This window comes from Rhineura floridana, chromosome 13 (genome assembly GCF_030035675.1).
Source record: "Rhineura floridana isolate rRhiFlo1 chromosome 13, rRhiFlo1.hap2, whole genome shotgun sequence".
Taxonomy (NCBI): domain Eukaryota; kingdom Metazoa; phylum Chordata; class Lepidosauria; order Squamata; family Rhineuridae; genus Rhineura; species Rhineura floridana.
The window spans coordinates 21892032-21910810 of record NC_084492.1 but is presented as its reverse complement, the minus strand read 5'-3'; the positions used below and the strand labels follow the sequence as shown (position 1 = coordinate 21910810).

The 18779-nt window shown below is 43.2% G+C and overlaps 1 protein-coding gene across 3 annotated transcripts in view; it reads left to right on the top strand.

The window, feature by feature from the left end:
• The window catches only part of LOC133368960 (C-signal-like), a 34064-nt gene extending 15574 nt beyond the window's left edge, over window positions 1–18490 (top strand). Inside the window, exons 4-7 of one of the 3 annotated variants that reach the window (XM_061593676.1) lie at window positions 1547–1705; window positions 2888–2998; window positions 14182–14267; window positions 18296–18490. In XM_061593676.1, the coding sequence (XP_061449660.1) occupies window positions 1547–1705; window positions 2888–2998; window positions 14182–14267; window positions 18296–18311 (372 nt within the window). In that variant the 3' untranslated portion in view covers window positions 18312–18490. Of the gene's footprint in view, window positions 1–1546; window positions 1706–2887; window positions 2999–6241; window positions 6482–14181; window positions 14268–18295 lie in introns of those variants that run through there. The other 2 variants (XM_061593678.1, XM_061593677.1) reach the window with 2 other exon arrangements.
• The last annotated feature ends 289 nt before the right edge of the window (window positions 18491–18779 follow it).

Genomic DNA, 18779 nt, shown 5'->3' with positions numbered 1-18779 from the left:
CCTGTGATAATGACGAAGTAGAGTCTATTTCACATGTCCTGTTTAATTGTAGCTATTATGAAGGGGCCAGGCCGTTCTTGTGAGTCCCTTTTGATTGTTTTACTTGAGGGTTCAGATAAGGCAATTACTCAGCAAGTGACAAAATTCCTGAATTTGGCCATCTGGACTAGACCCTCTATGATTGTCAACAGTAATCAAATAATTTGAGTTGTTTATATAACCCAGTTTGTTGCTTGTTGTACCCTGTGTTACTTTGTAGTCTTATTTTATAACTCCCAGTATTATGTTTTGTATTTGTGGTCAGTTGACTGTAAATAAATAAAGAAGAAGATACTACAGCTGGTAGAACAAATGAGCATGCTTGATTGCCAAGCAACCAGAGGGAGTAGAAATGTTAAATTAGAGGATGTGGTCATTAGGAAACTACGTGATTGATCCTTCCCCTCAGTGTGAATAGAAACCACCATGTTTGCAGCTGGCATTGAGTCCTTACTGTGGACAATGCAAATAGAAAACAGAGGTAAAAACAGCGTATTTAGTACAAAGTAATGCTCCTTCGTGGATAAGCCCTGACTGACGCCTCTAGTAGTGATAGAAATCTCTATCTCCATGGGAATTTAGAGATGGCCAGACTGATAAGTGTGAGAAATTCTCAAGGTACCATGTGATTTGTTGTTTGTAATGTGTCATTCACTTTGGATCTGCCCCTGTGGACATCTCCTGTGTTCAGAGACAGTGCATGCTTAGGTTAGCACAGCGTTTGGCAAGTGGAGCTCTGCAGGGCTACAAGGTTAAAAGGGAACTCGTCTGAACCCTCAATCCTGTGCATTCACAGGAGGTAGTCCAAACTATTTCACCTGAGATACTTGAAAAATGTTTTTACTTTTAAAAATTGGCCACTCACTACTCCCACTCTAGATTGGATGTGGTCTCAGTGTCAACACTGCTTCTGCCACTGCCAGCTCAGACAGCCTTTGGTCTTATCAGCAGAAAGTGGGAGTGGTGGCGGCAGCAGAAATAGTCATAGGCAGCAGCGGAAGAAGGCAACTGCTGCAAAAGGAAGTGTGTTTAATAAGGAAGTAGAACTAGCAATTGACACCAAACAGATTTGGGGGGAATTACTCCCCAAAATTACTTAGAATACAGTGAAATTAACCTGGAAAATGCTAGTAAGGCCACAGTGGATGAAAAAAATGAAAACCATTCTCTGTGGACTCTCCTCTCCTCTCTGTAAACTTTCCCCTCACACACACTGTGTGTCTCCTCACCTCCTTGTGTCTCCTCATGATCCCCTCCTCCCACAACCAATAGTCAGTGGGAGCAATAATCATGAAAGGGGATTTCCCCCCCTGATTCCTGATTGGTTGTAGTGCTGGAGACAGAGGGACCCAGCAGGGGAGTGGCTCCAAAAAAAAAGTAAAGGGATGCCCATCGCATCCCATTAAAATACACCACTGGCAGACTGTGGCCTCTGCACTGATAAAGGGATGGTTGTCCTCCGCACCAAATATAAGGCAGTCCTTCATTTCTTCCTCTTCTTTTCCAGGCATTCTTGCCGTTGCTGAGGAAGGCATCTGAAGTAAGCTCACAGAAAGGGATGAGCTGCAGCAAAGCTGCCATTGTGAATATCTCCAGTTTATGCGGCTCCATCACAGATATCCTTGCATGGGAATTAGGACATAACATCAACTATCGCTGCAGCAAGGTATGGAGGTATACAAATGATGAAGGGAGGCTATGCTCACATGTAAGAACCTCCTTTTTCTATTTGCACCATCCACAGTAAGAGCCCAATACCCTATTTGTATTTTCACTGTTACAATACAGCTGAAATACAAATCTTTGTTTGAGCAGTGTTATGCTTTTGCACACAGGTTAGGGGAGGGAAAATAAGGCACCGTTTGAAGCAACATAAAAAGGCCAGCAGAATGGAGGAGAGCAACTGGAAGTTGCTTGTCAGCCCACAGGAAAGAAAATGAAAGAAGGGAGGAGCAGATAGTGGGTGTGGAGAGGGGAATGATTGACACACCCATATAAAAGCATTGGAGCAAAGCGTCTGCAAGCACTAGAGATACAGAGTGAAGACTTTTTTTCTTCTCTTTTCATATTATCAGTGGATGGGTTAGTACAGATTTACAGGAAGGAAACTGTGTGATAGCTTCTGTTTGCTGGTAATGTCATGTGGACCATGCAAATTAAAAGGAGATGCGAGTAGCACCAAACATACAGTAAACCACCGTGTAGATCAGCCCTTAGATATCAGCTTCTTGAAGGGCAGGTACTCTGTCTTCCTTCTCCTCTTCTCCCCCCCTTTTTTGCTTCTCAAACAGTATGTAAAACATACCTTGATAGCACTGTAAGAATTTCAGTTTATTTCTGAAATAGTACCAGTATTTTCATTTAATTATTTTCCTGTATTTTCATGTTGCCTTTCTTCCATAATGGGACTCAAGGCAGCATTCTTGTAGTTCCCAGGTGGTCACCAATCCAGGCAATGACCAGACCCAGTCCTGCTTAGCTTCAGCACAGTGGTCATCTTGTGACCATACTCTGGGAGCCAAAGTAGTATCTTTGTCATCATTTATTTAGAGGCAAACTAGGAGTATCTCTTCACTGTGTCTGTATGGAGAATTTAAAATAATAGAGTCCAGGGATGGGGAACCAATGGCCTTTCAGATGATGTCGGACTGCAGCTTCTGTCATTCCTGGCATGGACCATTGGCCATGCTGGCTGGGGCTGATGGGAGTTGGAGTTCAGCAACATCTGGAGAACCACAGGTTCCCCAGCCCTGTCTTATTCCTACAGAGGTCTCCTGTGAACCTGCTGCCTCCTATGGAACTAGGATGCATCACCCACCTCCTTGCTTCTGATATGTCTCTTTCCTAGGCTGCTCTGAACATGCTCACACAATGCCAGTCCCGGGGATTTGCTGAAGATGAGATCCTATGCATTTCGCTGCATCCGGGATGGCTACAGACAGACATGGGAAACTTAATTGTAAGTGATTTGTGGTGAACTTGCAACTGCAGAGACCATGAAATCTGTTCAAACATTTAACATATGATATCAAGGTTCTCTAAGCATCTTGAAATAATAATAATAAAACATACAATAATAAATCATAAAAAAATATGATGCTATATATAAAGATCATGATCATCCCCAATTGCTTGTCCCTATCTTCCAGTATTAAGAGGTATACTACCCCTGGAGAAGGAGGGTTTTTTTCTTGATTATTGTGGCTGACAGTTTCACAAATTAGTCCCATCCCCTCCAAAAACCCATTAGCCATATTGAATCTCCCTCTCCAAGGTCAGAGAGAGAGAGAGCTCCACTCTCTGAGAGAGATCCAATGATTAATCCTCTCTTCCCACTGCTGCAGCAACTTCTATGGCTACTCTACCTATCCAAGAACTCTGATGTTGAAAGAACCAAAGGATGCAATGCCTTTTCAGCTCCCTGACATGTCCCAAAACCTGGGGGAAATTAACATTAGGCCAGGAGCTGGTATAAATCAATCCCATTTATTCCCCGTTGTTTCCAAAGGGAGGAAAATAGATTTTAAAATAAAAAGGTCTGGGAAATATGGTGGACTGCCTAAGTGTTCCTCTGCTCATATTTCCACCCTGTTGATGAGAGCCTTAGCAAGGCACTGGATAAGGCAGTGGGACCACCTTTGGCTCCCTTGCCACCCTATGCCTTGGAAATGGAAATGGACTGCCTTCAAGTCGATCCTGACTTATGCCGACCCTATGGGGGCTGCATACCAATGCTGCATGTGGCAAAAGTGGGTGTGACCAGACAGACACCATCCTTCAAGTCATTTCTGACTTATGGCGACCCTATGAATAGGGATTTCATGGTAAGCGGTGTAGTGAAAGCTGGGAGGGCAAACCCCACCCGCTACCACCATGTAGTGAAAGCGGGGAGCCTTCCCCGTCTGCTCTCACTGTCCCAGGAGTCAATTCCCAGCCTTGGGCAATTGATCCCAGCAAATCCTGCTTTGCCAAGGTTGTGCACGGTCACAACAACCCTGCAAGGTAGTAACTGCCACCATCCTTCCAACTGGATAACTACTCTGGGGCAAAGGGAATCCCAGAGACCAGTTAAGCACCAGAGCTTTTCAGGACAAGAGTATTTATACACTCCTTGCCCCTTCTGAAGTCTCAGGTAAAACGTTACTTGTTACACGGTAGTTGTAGTTGAATGGCAAGGACTGAATTTAGGAACTGACCCCTGTCTCTGAAATGAACACACATTGGTTAAAGTAATTAAAGTTTATTAAAAAGAAAAATAAGAAAAGCATAAAAGTATTACAAATAACAAAGAGGTGCACAAAGTAAGTTTTAGCAGCAAATTGAATCCTGTTACCATACACCCCAAACAGGCAAGGTTTGGTAAGAAAAACAAATAAGATAGTTTTTGGCACAAATCAAAAATAACAAAGCTTTCTTGCCTAAGCTATACTCACATACCATAGGATCTACAGATGGATAGCCTTCTCCCCTCAGGGATTTGTGAGTCAGGATGGAAATGGAGCCACAACAGAACATCACCTAAGAGACAAGGTGGTGCTCCGAAGTGGGACACAAAAACCCAAAGTTCTGAGCTCCTTCTTATGGAAGAAATCTTCCGCCCAGCCGGAGACAATTAACCAATTAGGATTTTATCAAAAGGATGAAAAAACTATGTTCCCACAACACCAGGCGCCTCCTCTTGGTTTCCCAAGGCAGTTCCTTGAATTTTATGGCCTTGATGGAACCAGGCCCCTTCTACTGATAACAAAGTATGAAGCTAGCTTGTAATCTCATACAGCTGGGGTTGTAAATTGCCAAGTCACAGCGATGAGGCAAAACTAAACCTTTAACTGCCTGCTGGCAAGTTACAGAAAAAGATGTCAAGGGGAAAAATCCCCACAAGGCTTTGGTGTACAGCCATTTTATTATTATTTTATTTATTTATTGAATTTTTATACTGCCCCACTAGCATAGCTCTCTGGGCGGTGTACAACCATTACAATAAATACAATAGAATCACACAGAACAATACAAAAAATATAAATGCAAATCCACAATCTAAAACCAATTAAAATATGTTTAAGAAAAGCTAAAATGCCTGATAAAATAGGAAGGTTTTGACTTGGCGCCGAAAGGATAACAATGTCGGCGCCAAGCGCACTTCTTCGGGAAGACTATTCCACAGTTCGGGGGCCACCACTGAGAAGGCCCTAGTTCTTGTTACCATCCTCCGAGCCTCTCTATGAGTCGGAACTTGGAGGAGGGCCTTCGATGTTGAGCGTAGTGTACGGGCAGGTTCATATCGGGAGAGGCGTTCCGAAAGGTATTGTGGTCCCGCGCCGTATTTTAAGTACAGGCCAGGGCAAGGCTGGCAGGCTGGCACTACAAGCGGTATTCAGAGGTGGTTTACCATTGCCTTCCTCTGAGGCTGAGAGGCAGTGACTGGCCCAAGCTCACCCAGTGAGCTTCGTGGCTGTGTGGGGATTTGAATCCTGGTCTCCCAGGTTGTAGTCCAGCACCTTAACCACTACACCACACTGACCTTAGAATTGCATATTTAATAAAAACTCTATCTGCCAAATATTACCCAGGTGCAAAAATCCACTGCTTCCAAATGTCCTCAGACTTGGCATGTGGGGGAGCTATCAAGAACACTTCTCTGGTTGCTCTTGATACTTGAACTTGCCACAAGGATATTTTGAAATGGGATCTCATTGACTTCACCCATTTGTCATCATCTTGACTGTGCCAGAGACCACTTTGACAATGAGTGCTGCAAGACCCTCTCCCTGCTTGCTGGTCTCCTTCCACCTGGACTGGGAGGGTGGGGCCCTGACTGATTGCAGCTACTGATTGCAGCTATAAAAGCTACTCCTACCTGGAGATGGCAAAGACTATGGGGTGTTGTTTAGGGTTTTTTGTTTGGCCCCAAATTTAATTTTGCTGGTCAGTTATTTTGCTGTTATTGGCATTATGTTTTTGTATTATTGTTGAACCTTATTATGAATTATAAGGGTATTGTTTCAGTTTATTGTATATTTCTTAATAAGATGTTTTCTTTAACTTCTTGTTTGACAATTTGAATTTTGTTTTGTAGCAGTCAATTATGTAACTATTTTCATGTGGTGAACCGCCTTGAGAATAGATTGCTACGGAAAGGCAAATGATGATATTTTGCACAGTGCAAATATTGGATCACTCACCTATTATCTCTTTCCATCAGGGACTAGCCCCAATGACAGTGGATGAGGGTGTGCGAGAGATCCTGAACACCCTTGCCCATCTCTCTGAGAAAGAAAATGGCACTTTTGTAAACTTGGACGGGAAACCCCTTCCCTGGTGAAACACCAGGAAATGACAACCCGCTTGTCTGCTCTGCAGAAGTAACCCATCTCTACAGGCAATTCCAACACCTAAATAACCAAGCCTTCTTTTCAATAAATGCAACATGTTCTGCTGAAAATCTCATAGCCTCCTTCTGGTTGCCTTATGTGATCTCTGTCGTGCCCTCACCCCTTATTAACCCACTTTTGTTAGCAGAGGGACACACAGGGTTATGATTTTCACATCACTTATGGCAATACTGTTAGGAATTCCTTCCTATATTCCTCCAGCCCTGTTGCCATAATGGCTCAGGTATTTAGGCAAGCCTCAACTCCCCTGTGACACTTTGTCTCCTTAAAGCTCACAGCTCTGAGTTAAGCTCCTGTAACCTGATACTTTGAACAGGGATTCAAACCCTGGCCTCCCAGGTCGTAGTCCAATACTATATTTATTTATAGAACAGAAGCATTTAAAAAGATGGAAGTTTACTTGTTCATCAGCATGTGGTTTCATTCATTGTATGAGGGTCTTACACATACGTTACTGTATGTTCTTTAAACACCTTAAGGTCCTACCTGGCCTGCCCATCCAAATATTCCTACACTGTCTCTACCTTTTCACTATCTAAATCCAAGATAATAAACCAACACTGACCTTGCACTCTCTACCACTAACCATCCCACACAGTCGCTCCAACTGCCAAACTGCCACACACACAAATATAAACCTCTCCTAGTCACTCAGCCAATCACCATCCAGCACACTGCAGCATTCTACTCATTTCCCCCTCCCAACATTCACCACTCACCTAAAACATTCTACTACAAACCTCTTACCATATATATAGGAATACCACAGCATGAAACATTAACACAAATATATGGAACATCATAGTTACTCTCCCCCACCCTTATTTATTTTTTGCACAGTGCAAGTCTTATATTGCTATTCTTTTTTCTGGGCCCCAAGCGTACAAGTGAGCCACTCGCTTTGTGAACACAGTATCCAAGTGATGAATAATGTAATGGACTCTCACAACCTCCTTCTGGTTACCTTATATGATCTTACCTGCCTGTTATTTTTTTTATTTTATTTTTTGCACAGTGCAAGTCTTGTGTCACTCTTCTGTCTTCTGGGCCCTGGTGGTGCAAATTAGTTACTCATCTCATCAACACAGTCTCTGAGTGATGGGCAATGTATGGGATTCTGTATGTAGTGTCATGAGCATAGAATGAAAAATAATGGAACAGGTCACTTGCTTCCAGAATCTGCAGTGAAACATAAATACCAGGCTGTAGGAGCCCAATTACATTCCTTTAAAGCAAATATTCAGACTTCGTAAGCAAAGCTAAAGGACCACAGCTCAGTGGTAGAGCATCGGTTTTGTATCCAAAGGGTCCCAGGTTCAATCCCTGGCATCTCCAGGTAGGGTTGTAAAAGATTCCTGTCTGCAACCCTGGAGAGTCACTGTGGATAACAGGGATAGGTGAATTTGCCCATTTCAGTTTCTCTCCGTTTCTCATTTTTCCAGCCTTAAATTCGGTTCTCCATATTTCCACATCAGTATGCAAATTTTTAACAAAATGTCCTCATGAAATTTTATCGGCATTTTAGTGCGAATGCCTCCTAACATCTACATGTTTGTCCGCAATTTGCCTAATATGCACATTTTTGCAAACCAGTTTCCCCATATATAATGCATTGGTGTATGTTATTTTCACTACCCTGTGCATCGTTATGCACACTTTACGTCGGTATATGCATTTTTGCACACATTATATGGCCAAAGAACTATATTGCCAAATTTGGAAGAGTGCAAATTTTGAAGGATGGCTGTGTTTCAGTTTGTGCATTGTTTTGGAAAGTGCAAATTAGTTAAATTTGCCTTTAAATCCATCCTAAGTTGAATATCTCCTCCATCTTTAGGGATGGAGCTAGATGGACCAATGGTCTGACTCAGTATATGGCAACTTCTTATGTTCCTGTCCCTGAGGGCAGCATCAGCACATAATAATAATAATACTAAATTTTACTTGTTAGTCACCTATCTGTCCGACTATTCGGACACTCTAGGCGACTTACAACAACGGTTAAAATACAATATACAATACAAAAACAATTTACAATATACAATATATCTGATATAAAACATCAATTAATACAACAGAAAGCTAATCCACCCCAAAATTATAGGCGTGCCTGAAGAGCCAGGTCTTTAAAGCTCGGCGGAAGCCCGTCAGGGAGGAAGCATGTCGGAGGTCATAAGGGAGAGAATTCCAGAGGGTGGGGGCCACCACCGAGAACACCCTCTCCCCGGTCCGCACCAGTCTGGCTGCTTTGACTGGTGGGACCGAGAGGAGGTCCTGTGTGGCTGATCTAGTGAGGTGGCCTAATTGATGATACTGGAGGCAGTCCTTCAGATAAACTGGGCCGAAACCGTTTAGGGTTTTAAAGGTCAGCACCAACACCTTGAATTGAGCCCGGTAAACAACTGGTAACCAGTGTAGATCCACTAACACTGGAGTAATGTGATCTCGGCGACGGCTATGCTTAATCAAACGTGCCGCCGCATTCTGTACCAGCTGCAGTTTCCGGACTGTTTTCAAGGGTAACCCCACATAGAGCACATTACAGTAGTCCAAGCGAGAGGAGACCAGGGCATGTATCACCTGTGGGAGCAGATGTACAGGAAGGTAGGGTCATAGCCTCTGTATCAGATGTAATTGATACCAAGCTGCCGGGCTCACTGCTGTCACCTGAGCCTCCATGGACAGCTGGGAGTCAAGAATGACCCCTAGGCTGCGGACCTGGTCCTTCAGGGGCAATCTTACCCCATTTAGGACCAGGTCGATGTTTCCCAACCTTCTCCTGTCACCCACAAGCAACACCTCGGTCTTATCGGGGTTAAGCCTCAGTCTGTTCTCGCCCATCCATCCACTTACGGACTCCAGGCACTTGGACATGGTTTCCACAGCCAACTCTGGTGAGGCCTTAAAGGAGAGATAGAGCTGAGTGTCATCGGCATATTGATGACATCGCAGCCCAAAACTCTTGCTATATGCCAAAATGCCGCATCCCCGCCCCCCAGCATAGTGCCTCCTGAACTGGTTCATTCACTCTGCCACATGGTAGGACTGGTCCTGGTAAAACAGCATATAGAAAACATAATCTAGCCGCAGGCTCCCTCTTCCTGATCCTTGCCAGCAAGTATAGTTATCATTCTGGGGAAGAATAGCTTAAGGCCTCTGCTCTCCATTTCTCCCTCATTGACCTCTGTTCATTGCCTGGCAACTCCTTTATCAACTGACTTTCCCAACTGACAGTTAACTCCCCATTCTTCACTGATTAGGACCTCCAGCCGATCAGAGCCTGTCATTTGTCAGAACAATTAAAATGAATTTACCTGATCTGGGTCCCATCTATAAATATTAAAAGCAATCCACACTCCTTTCAGAACCCATCACCGAGCAGCTACTCCTAAACAGGCTTATCATATAATAATAGCACAAGGCCTTGAACTTTGACAGATTTACTAAGACATCAACAGAGGTCACAGAAATTTTTCCCAAAGCACAAAACACAAAAGACAGGCATATTTCTCCATCTGAGAGAAGGGTCGTAGACAGGGATGGAATCTGTCAATTTCGGTTGTCTCGGTTTCTCATTTTTCCTATCACAAATTTGATTCTCCACATTGTTGCAGCAATTTGCAGTTTTTTTAAAAAGAAATCCTTGCGAAAATTCTTCAGCATTTTAGTGTGACTTTCTCCTAAGATATTTTTGCATGCAGTTTGACTAACGTACACATTTTTTGTGAGCAACTTATCCTAATATAATGCATTTTTGTATTATTTTCACTAATAATACATTATTCATTTCATGAGCATTTCCCCCTAATATATCCATTTTTGTAAACATTGCATGGTTGGAGAACTGCATCGCAAAACTCGGATAAGTGTAAATTTCAAAGGATGGCTGCGTTTCGGTTCTCATATTGTTTCGGAAACTTCAATTTTGATAGAGTCGTCTTATGCAAACTGAATCCAAGGTCTCCTGCATCCCTACTTGTAGACAGGCTTTGTTCCGATTGTGTTACTTTTTCTGTGTGTGGGAATGTTTTGAGAGTTGTTTTGAAAGGCTGATGTGATGCAGTCTGGAGGGCGGCCTGACCACCTCATTTGCTGTTCGAGAGAATGAAAAGCAAGCCTCCATCTATCTGTCTATTCATTAAATACACATTGGTCTGTTTCCACATCAGCCGTGGTGGGAGGTCTACTTTTGACATCAAAATGAACATCCGAGAGAGGGATGTTAAATCAGCATCCTGCCACCCCCATTCCTCGCTGTGCTTGGTTGCCTTCAGCTGCTGTCTTCTAGCCTGGATTGCTGTCTGTCAGTAAAAGGCAGACAGAGGGAAAGGATCTTAAAGCAAAGCCACCTCTACCATTAGGCAGAGTGAGGTTGTTTCACATGTAGGTGTGAATCCCCACATGCGTGTATACTCACTGGGAACTCAAACATCACCCCCGAGAGTGTAGCAGAACCTCCTACTGGAATTAAACCTGCGTGTCACTCTTACGTGTGTATGAATCCACTCTTAACCCCAATAAAGCACACAAAGAGTAACATAACGTTTGGTTTATTGAAAGAGGAAAAGGGAAAATAGCATTTTCAATTACAATTAATATGAGCAGCGTCTAACTTCACCCAATCATTCATTCCCTAATGTTACAGACAGCATGAGACAGAGACCTTAAGCCTAATTACATTCAAAGTGGTATATTAATGCACTATATAAATAAAGAATAAAAGAAGCTAAGAGTGATAAGGTGGTTGAGGGTGGGTTTTGCTCCCCTCCTCCCATACGTCGTCGTTATGAGGTGCCTTCCAGTTGATTATTTGGAAATCAAAAGTAGACACCAGTGACCAGCTGCCCACCTTATAGGTAAACAGGCCGGAGCGTGTTTGTTAAACAACCCATTCAAACTCTTTTCACACTTTAACATCCCTTATATTAACAAACCACATATGGCTAAATAATAAACAAATGTATATTTTTCACAGTTACAAACATATCTGCAAACATGGTTATTTTTCAGAAACTCACCACCAAATGCAGTATAAATCAGTTACAATTACAGTTGCAGCAAGGTATGGAGATATTTCCAGGAATTCAAGATATTCACAGATGTGCAAAAGGTAAAGGGTGCCTATGTTGACACCTGTAAAAGAAAAAGGAAAGTGTATTTTCATTACACACTCTTTCTAAGTCTTTGGTCCATGCCCTTCCTTTGTTTTTTCTCCTCGCTGTCAATATTTAGATATATCCTCCTTGTGAGGACAGGTACACTGGCATCTTATTCTTCTAACAAAGAAGATATAATTTGAGTTTGCTTCTAAAGTACTTGTCCTGGACCTGGCTCACCATCCCCAAAACACCAGGTCAAGGTTCTTACTTTCAGGTAACAGAGAGATTTATTCAACAGGGCTCAGTGCAGGATCAGCAACAGGGAGGCACAATACAAAAGTCTAAGAGCAGAGTCTGGGATTCAAGACTAGAAGGTAGCAACAAAGATGTCCCAGCAAGTCGCCACACCCTGCCTGCCTAGCTTTAAAAGAACAAGGTGTGGCAAGCTCATTCACATGATTCTCATCCCATACAAGAAGACTGCACTTGCAAGCATGCAGTTCTACGAGGGGGCTGCAACTGCTCATGCTGATAAAGGTGCTGCTGAGTTCTTGGAGAGCGAATTGTGATCTGTGTTGGGATTTATGGGATAAAACAACTATGTAGTTCTATGTGTAAGAGAGTAAAAATGGCAAAAAAATGTCTAGGAGAGTAAAAATGGCAAAATTTGCAAGTACTCTTGGATGAAACAGATTATCTTGACCCGTTCCAGTCTGGGTTCAGGCCTGGTTATGGGACTGAATCGGCCTTGGTCACCCTGATGGATGACCTTTATCGGGAGAAGGACAGGAGTGTGACTCTGTTACCCTTACTTGATCTCTCAACGGCTTTTGATACCACTGACCATGGTATCCTTCTGGGCTGACTTGTTGAGATGGGTACTGGAGGCATTGTTTAACAGTGGTTCCGATCCTATCTCCAGGGTCATTTTCAGAGAATAGCATTGGGTGATTGTTTTCGGCCTCCTGGCAGTAGCGCTGTGGGATGCTGCAGGGTACCATCTTGTCCCCCATGCTGTTTAACATCTGTATGAAGCCCTTGGGAGTGGTCATCAGGAGATTTGGGGCAAGGTGTCAGCAGTACGCTGATACCCAGCTCTATTTCTCTGTAACATCTGAATCAGGAAAGGCCATGCAAGTCCTGGACCAGTGCCTGGACTCGGTGGTGGGCTGGATGAGGGCCAATAAACTAAGTCTGAATCCTAGCAAGACGGAGATGCTGTGGGTTGGTGGTTCCTGAGTTCAGATAATTGGTCAGTTGCCTGCTTTGGATGGGGTGGTACTGTCTCTGAAAGAGCAGGTCCATAGTCTGGGGGTGCTCCTAGATCCATCTTTGTTGCTAGAGGCCCAGGTGACCTCAGTGGCTAAGAAAGCCTTTTACCAGCTTCAGCTGGTAAGACAGCTGCGGCCGTTTCTGGACTAGGAAAGCCTGACCACTGTTGTCCATGCACTGGTAACCTCCAGGCTGGATTACTGTAATGTGCTCTATGTGGGCCTGCCCTTGAGGTTGGTCCAGAAGTTGCAGCTGGTGCAACCAGAGATGTGGAAATGTGGGGAACCAAATTTAACATTGGAAAAATGAGAGACTGAGTGAAACCAAAATTGACAGATTTGCCCATCCCTACTCCAGATGCAGCTAGCAAGTTCTCTGTGGTCTTTTCTTATAGAATCTGTGTTCTCAGAAGAAAGGACACTGGGTCAAATTCAGTGGCATAGTCCAATGTTTTCTCTATTCATATTCTTTTCTTTGTAATATTTTTGGCATATTAGGTTTCTTAGCTTGCCTTGGTACTTGAGCTAAACTTTTTCCACATATTTCTCAAATTTTTACATTCTAACTGAACACCATAAATGGGGAACCAATACACACTTAATCTTCAGAAAAGCAATCTTGTGAAATGACCTTGATTCTCTGCTCTTCTCCCTATCAGTATGGGAATTTGGGGAGGGGATGGTAACACATACCCAGTGGGATGACCTCCACTTCTTGATGCTTAGCAGCCAAATTAGTCAAGTCCTGAAAGATATATAAACCAGAGACTTAGGATGGAACATCGTCCTAGAAGTAGGATTATTTGAAATAAGGATATAGGAAAGAAAGGGAAGACAGGAGAAAATTAGGTCCCACCTGGGTTTGCTTCGTTGCGTTGCCGTTACTCTGCAGAATTGTCCTGCAGAAAGTATCTCAGCTTGAACTTGAGTTTTGTAAAGAGCCCTGTCCTTAGTGTGGAGTCCTAGGGGAGCATTCAAGATCATGCAACTATAGTTCATGCAGGAAAATGTATGTAGGGTAAATTCTGCAAAACCCACCAACTCACTGATCCTGTCGTCGCAAACAACTCATGTTAAAACAAGTGGTTTTTTTATTGGGCTATGTTCTCACCATGGGTTAATATAGATTAGTTTCCACTCTGACAAACTGTAAGGGTTTTTTCTCCCACTCCTGGTCCTATACCTACACTTTCATAAAAAGAGATACTGCAGTCCTAGAGACTTTGACATAGAGGAAATCTGCACTCAGCTCAATGTGATTGACTATATAGTGATGTCCATCCATTCCATGCCATGTATTTTATAATGTGTAATCTTGGCTATTCTTCTAATTTCCAATACCCAATAAGGTAATAACATCTCTCTTGAAATGTTCTTCAGATCAATCCACGGAGAAAATCAGGCTCCTTCTTACACATTCCTCCATATTTCTACAAAGAACAGGGGTTCTCAAGGGACATAAAGAGGTAACTCAACTGTTTTTAAGCAAATACCAATTCTGGCCGGTTGCTTTTCCCCACCAGCTAGCCCAATGCCCCGATTCGACCCAGTCGCTAAGATGCTGTGCGCATTCAGCAGTGCCATCTCTCTTGCCAGACTGTGCCTGACTGACAAAGCCCTTTGCCAGCCCAATCCCAGTGCTGAATCGAGCCCTCAGCTCTTCCAGCCCAGCTTGCATGAGCTGCTTGGCTCTTGTAGCAGCTCACGTTCTGCACTTGCCATCCGTCAAAAGAAATGGGAAACCAACTGAGGTTTACTGCAGGGTCCCTGCAATTATTAGCGGGAAGCTGGATGAACAGGGCTTGCTGCCCAACAGCGGAGGGAAGTTGGCAGAGTGAGGCCGGCAGTAATTTAGAAGCCCCTACATTATTTATTTATTTATTTATTTATTAAATTTATATCCCACTCTTCCTCCCTGAAAGAGCCCTGGGCAGCAAACAAAAACACTAAAAAAGACTTTAAATATCTTTAAAGACTTTGAAACATATTAAAACAAAACATTAAATGCCCATGCCTACCTAACAAAGCTGTGTGGCACCTAAAGACAGCTTATTGTAGCATCCAGTTCCTCCTCCAAAGGTTAGGTAAAGTGCTTGGCTCCTGTGTCTGTTCAGATCCTGTGTTTGAGAAACTGGCTAGTCCAGATTCAACATGACAAAAATAAAGGGAAACAGATTTGTTGGGGGCTCCCTTCATGCACTGCTTAGCAAGAGACTGGAGAAGTTTGGCTTGTTGTCCTGCGGGGGGGGATGCCTGGCAAAAAATAGGAAAAGATATTTCAAAGGGGGAGAGGAATGCTGTATGCAGGCCATTGATTTGCACTAACCTTCTGGATGACCTTTGAACAGAGCGGGAATTTTCTCTTCTGTTACCTCCAGCCGTAGCTTTTTAGAGCGGGCAATAAACAAGGTTCTTCCCCTCCTGATATCCACCGTGTTAGAGTTTTGGGTAGATATAAATTAGAAATAACTAGTCTGTTAAGTCTGGTAGCTGAAAGAATAAAGAAACTTAAGATTTATTACTACAAAGACATAAAGTCATACATGCTAAAGCAGCTATGCAGCTTCCACTCAGGGAACTATGACTAATTCACTGGGAACAAAGAGAGGAAGAGAAGGGAGGAAGGCGAGGAGCAAAGTCTGCAAAAACAACAAACACTTTGGAGAAAGAATCAGTGGAGGAAAGAATACATTGCCTTTCTGTCTATCATCCCCACTGGTTCAGGTCACTTGCAACATGCATTGGTGGTGCTTTACTCCCAACACACCATAACCATTACATTTTGAGATGGGCATCCAAAATGCTTTAAAACGGGTGGGGGGCCTCCCACCTGCAAGCCAACCTTGGCCAACCAGGGGTTCCGATCTGGTCGTGAGGCCATTCTCTCAAAACCACACCCATCTATCAATCAACGGATGTCACTCAGATGGGAGGGCAACTTCAGCTGATGGGCAGGAGTGGGGTTGAATTCTGCTTTGACTGCATGTGCCAATTCCATGCAGGGAGCGGTGTGTGCAGCCAGTGCAGCAGGATTAAACCCACTGCTCATCAGCTGATGAGTGGGAGTTAAATCCTGCTCATTTTGGCAGGATTCAATTCAAACCGCCTCCTGATCACAAAGGGGGTTGCATTGAAACCGCTGCTAAAATGAAGGGTTTTAGCAGTACCTTGCTGCCTGTGAGGAGCTGTGAAGTCCCAACTTTGGGATTTCAAAGCCCCAAATCACAGGACATTACTGTGACATCAGGTGATTGACAGGTGGGTGACCCTGACCACATGTTAAATTTGGCCTGTCCAAGCAATCCTGATGAGGGTTTGGCCTGTGGAGCCAAAAAGGTTTCCTACCCTTGCTTTAAAATGCACAGTATGAATACACAGCTCATACCCATGACAGACCCAAAGAAGCTGGAAATGTCAGGAGAGGGATTTGTTAAGAATTTTGACCCAAGTTGTCAGGGCTTGTGCTAACAATTATGGGCTGGTCTCTCAGTGCAAAAAATAAATGTTCCCACACTGCATTATGTAACCTTCATTTTGTTAGAGGATCGCTGAGTAGTAGCTCAAAAGAAGTGGTCATGGGTTGTCTCACTGGAAGAGAAAAGGGGAAGTGACACCTTTCCCACCTGCCTTTCCCTGCTATAACTGAGATCTGCACATAAAAAGAACAACTTGTGTATGTGTAAATAAAAACAAATATTTAAAAGAGCAATTAGACTCCAATGATCTCTCTTTTAAAGAAAACCATACCCACTGCCCCCTGAAAGTTCTTACTGTGTAAGGAATTCTATAATAATCAGTGTTTGGACAGTTCGTTTTTAAAAGAAATGAGTTCCCATTCCAGTTTATCCTGTCCAAAAATCAACTAATTCCAATTCACCTTGTCCTTTCACAAAATGAACTAGGTCAGTTCAAGTTCATCCACATGAACTTTTCCGTTCATGAACCGATCTTCCTTAACATATTTCCCCAGCATTCACAATATTACAAGCTGCTGTGCTGAAGTGTAGGGTCCAAAAGTAAATCAGATAATAACGTATCTGACAGAAGGAGAGCAGGTGAAGCTTTCCCCGTAATTGTATTTGAGACATTGAGACATTTGACTTTGACACAGTACAGAAAGCGATTTGCTGGTCTTATAATCTTATAAGCCATTATCCCCTGATGAAAGCCTGCAGATAATAGGCTGAAACGCGTTGGGTTTTATCTATAATAAAAGTTCCTATTTTCCAGCATCTTGGTCTTTGACCCCTTTTTTGGTTTCTTGCTTAATTTGTGCCAGCCACAAAGATGTTCTGGGAGGAAGAGTGGGATATAAATGTAATTAATAGATCATAAACGTTAAAGGCACAAGGCATCATTCACTTTGTTCCTGTACTTGTCACTGCAAGCTGCTCCTGTTGGAAGAGAGTAAATTTCTCCAGCAGGGAAGATATAGGAAATGCTTCACATTGCTTCTGATTGCTTAGCAATAGTGATTAAGTGACTAAGCATCCGCAGCAAAAGCAGCACATTCATGTCTTGCTGATGAGCCTTATAACAGGGATTTCCAAACTATGGTCCATGAGCTTCATTCAGGTGATCCATTTTATTTATTTATTTACTTTTATTTATTTATTTATTGAATTTATTAGTCGTCCATCTGGCTGGCTGCCCAGCCACTCTAGTCGACGTACAACATAGGCATACAATACGTAGGCATTAAAAATCTAAAAACAATGAAGATAAAATCTAACCCACCCCAAAAGCCTGCCTGAAGAGCCAGGTCTTCAAGGCCCGGCGGAGGCTCATCATAGAAGGGGCATGGCGGAGATCATTTGGGAGGGAGTTCCACAGGGTGGGGGCCACAATTCAAAAAGCCCTCTCTCTAGTCCTCACCAGTTTGGCTGTTTTGACTGATGGGATGGAGAGAAGGTCTTTTGAGGCTGATCTTGTTGGGCGGCAGAGCTGATGATGCTTGGAGGCGCTCCTTTACATATACACATTGCAAAGCCAAGTAAATAGAGTGTGTTTGTTCTGTGGTAAATACCCAACGTGGAAGCAGCCTGCATCTCCCAAGGCACTGCCTTCCCTATCAGCTGCAATATACTTCTTTTTTCTTGGCCAGGAACAGGAGGACTTGAAGAATGTTGACTGGGTCTGTGCAGTCAAGTTTATAAGTCTATAACCGGGGTCAGTCCCAAGCAGTAATGTAGTGGCAAGTTCAGACGTTCAGGGTCCCTTCATGATAGTCATAGCCACATCCTTCCCCTTTTTTTCCTTTTGCTGCTGGGTGAGGAATGAGATCCTTGTTAATGCCTTCCCTCACAACAGACGCCCATAGGAGCCAGTCAGCAAAAAAGGGGAGAATGTTAGCTACTGAAAAGAGTCTTCTCAGTGGCTGACTCACCTCCTTCCACTCAGATTGGCTCCAATCAGCAGGGAAGGACAAGGAAGCAAGTTAGAAGATTATTCTCAATGGCTAATATATTCCTCTTTCATGCTGATTGGCTTGTAGGATGTTGGAGACATAGGGACCCTGCTCCCAAAAAAAGTAAAGGGTCTAAGATCCCCCAAGACCTGGATGACTACATTCCTGGACCCAAGCCAACATGACCACCCGAGGAGCATTCAACAGAATTCAAATTGTAATACAATAAAAAACAATATAAGAAGTAAAAGAAACAATAAAAATACAATTAAAAATAAAAAAGGATCTAGCATAGCACATTACAGTTGCTACAACAAGCAGAAGAATTATAATGTGGTCCATTAACATTTTTCAAGTGATCCGTGGGGGGAAAAGGTTCAGGAACCACAGCCTTAGAACATTGCCTCCACATTTTGCTTTCTAACTTTCTTTATAGATGTCTGATGGGCTGCTTTTTTAAAAATGAAATCTAAGAGTCCTGGACTCCTCTGGGGTGGGGGAGGAAATAATGCGAATAAGAGCTAGAAATCATTCAAAGTTCTTCTTCAAAATGAAAAAGGTTCACCCAGCT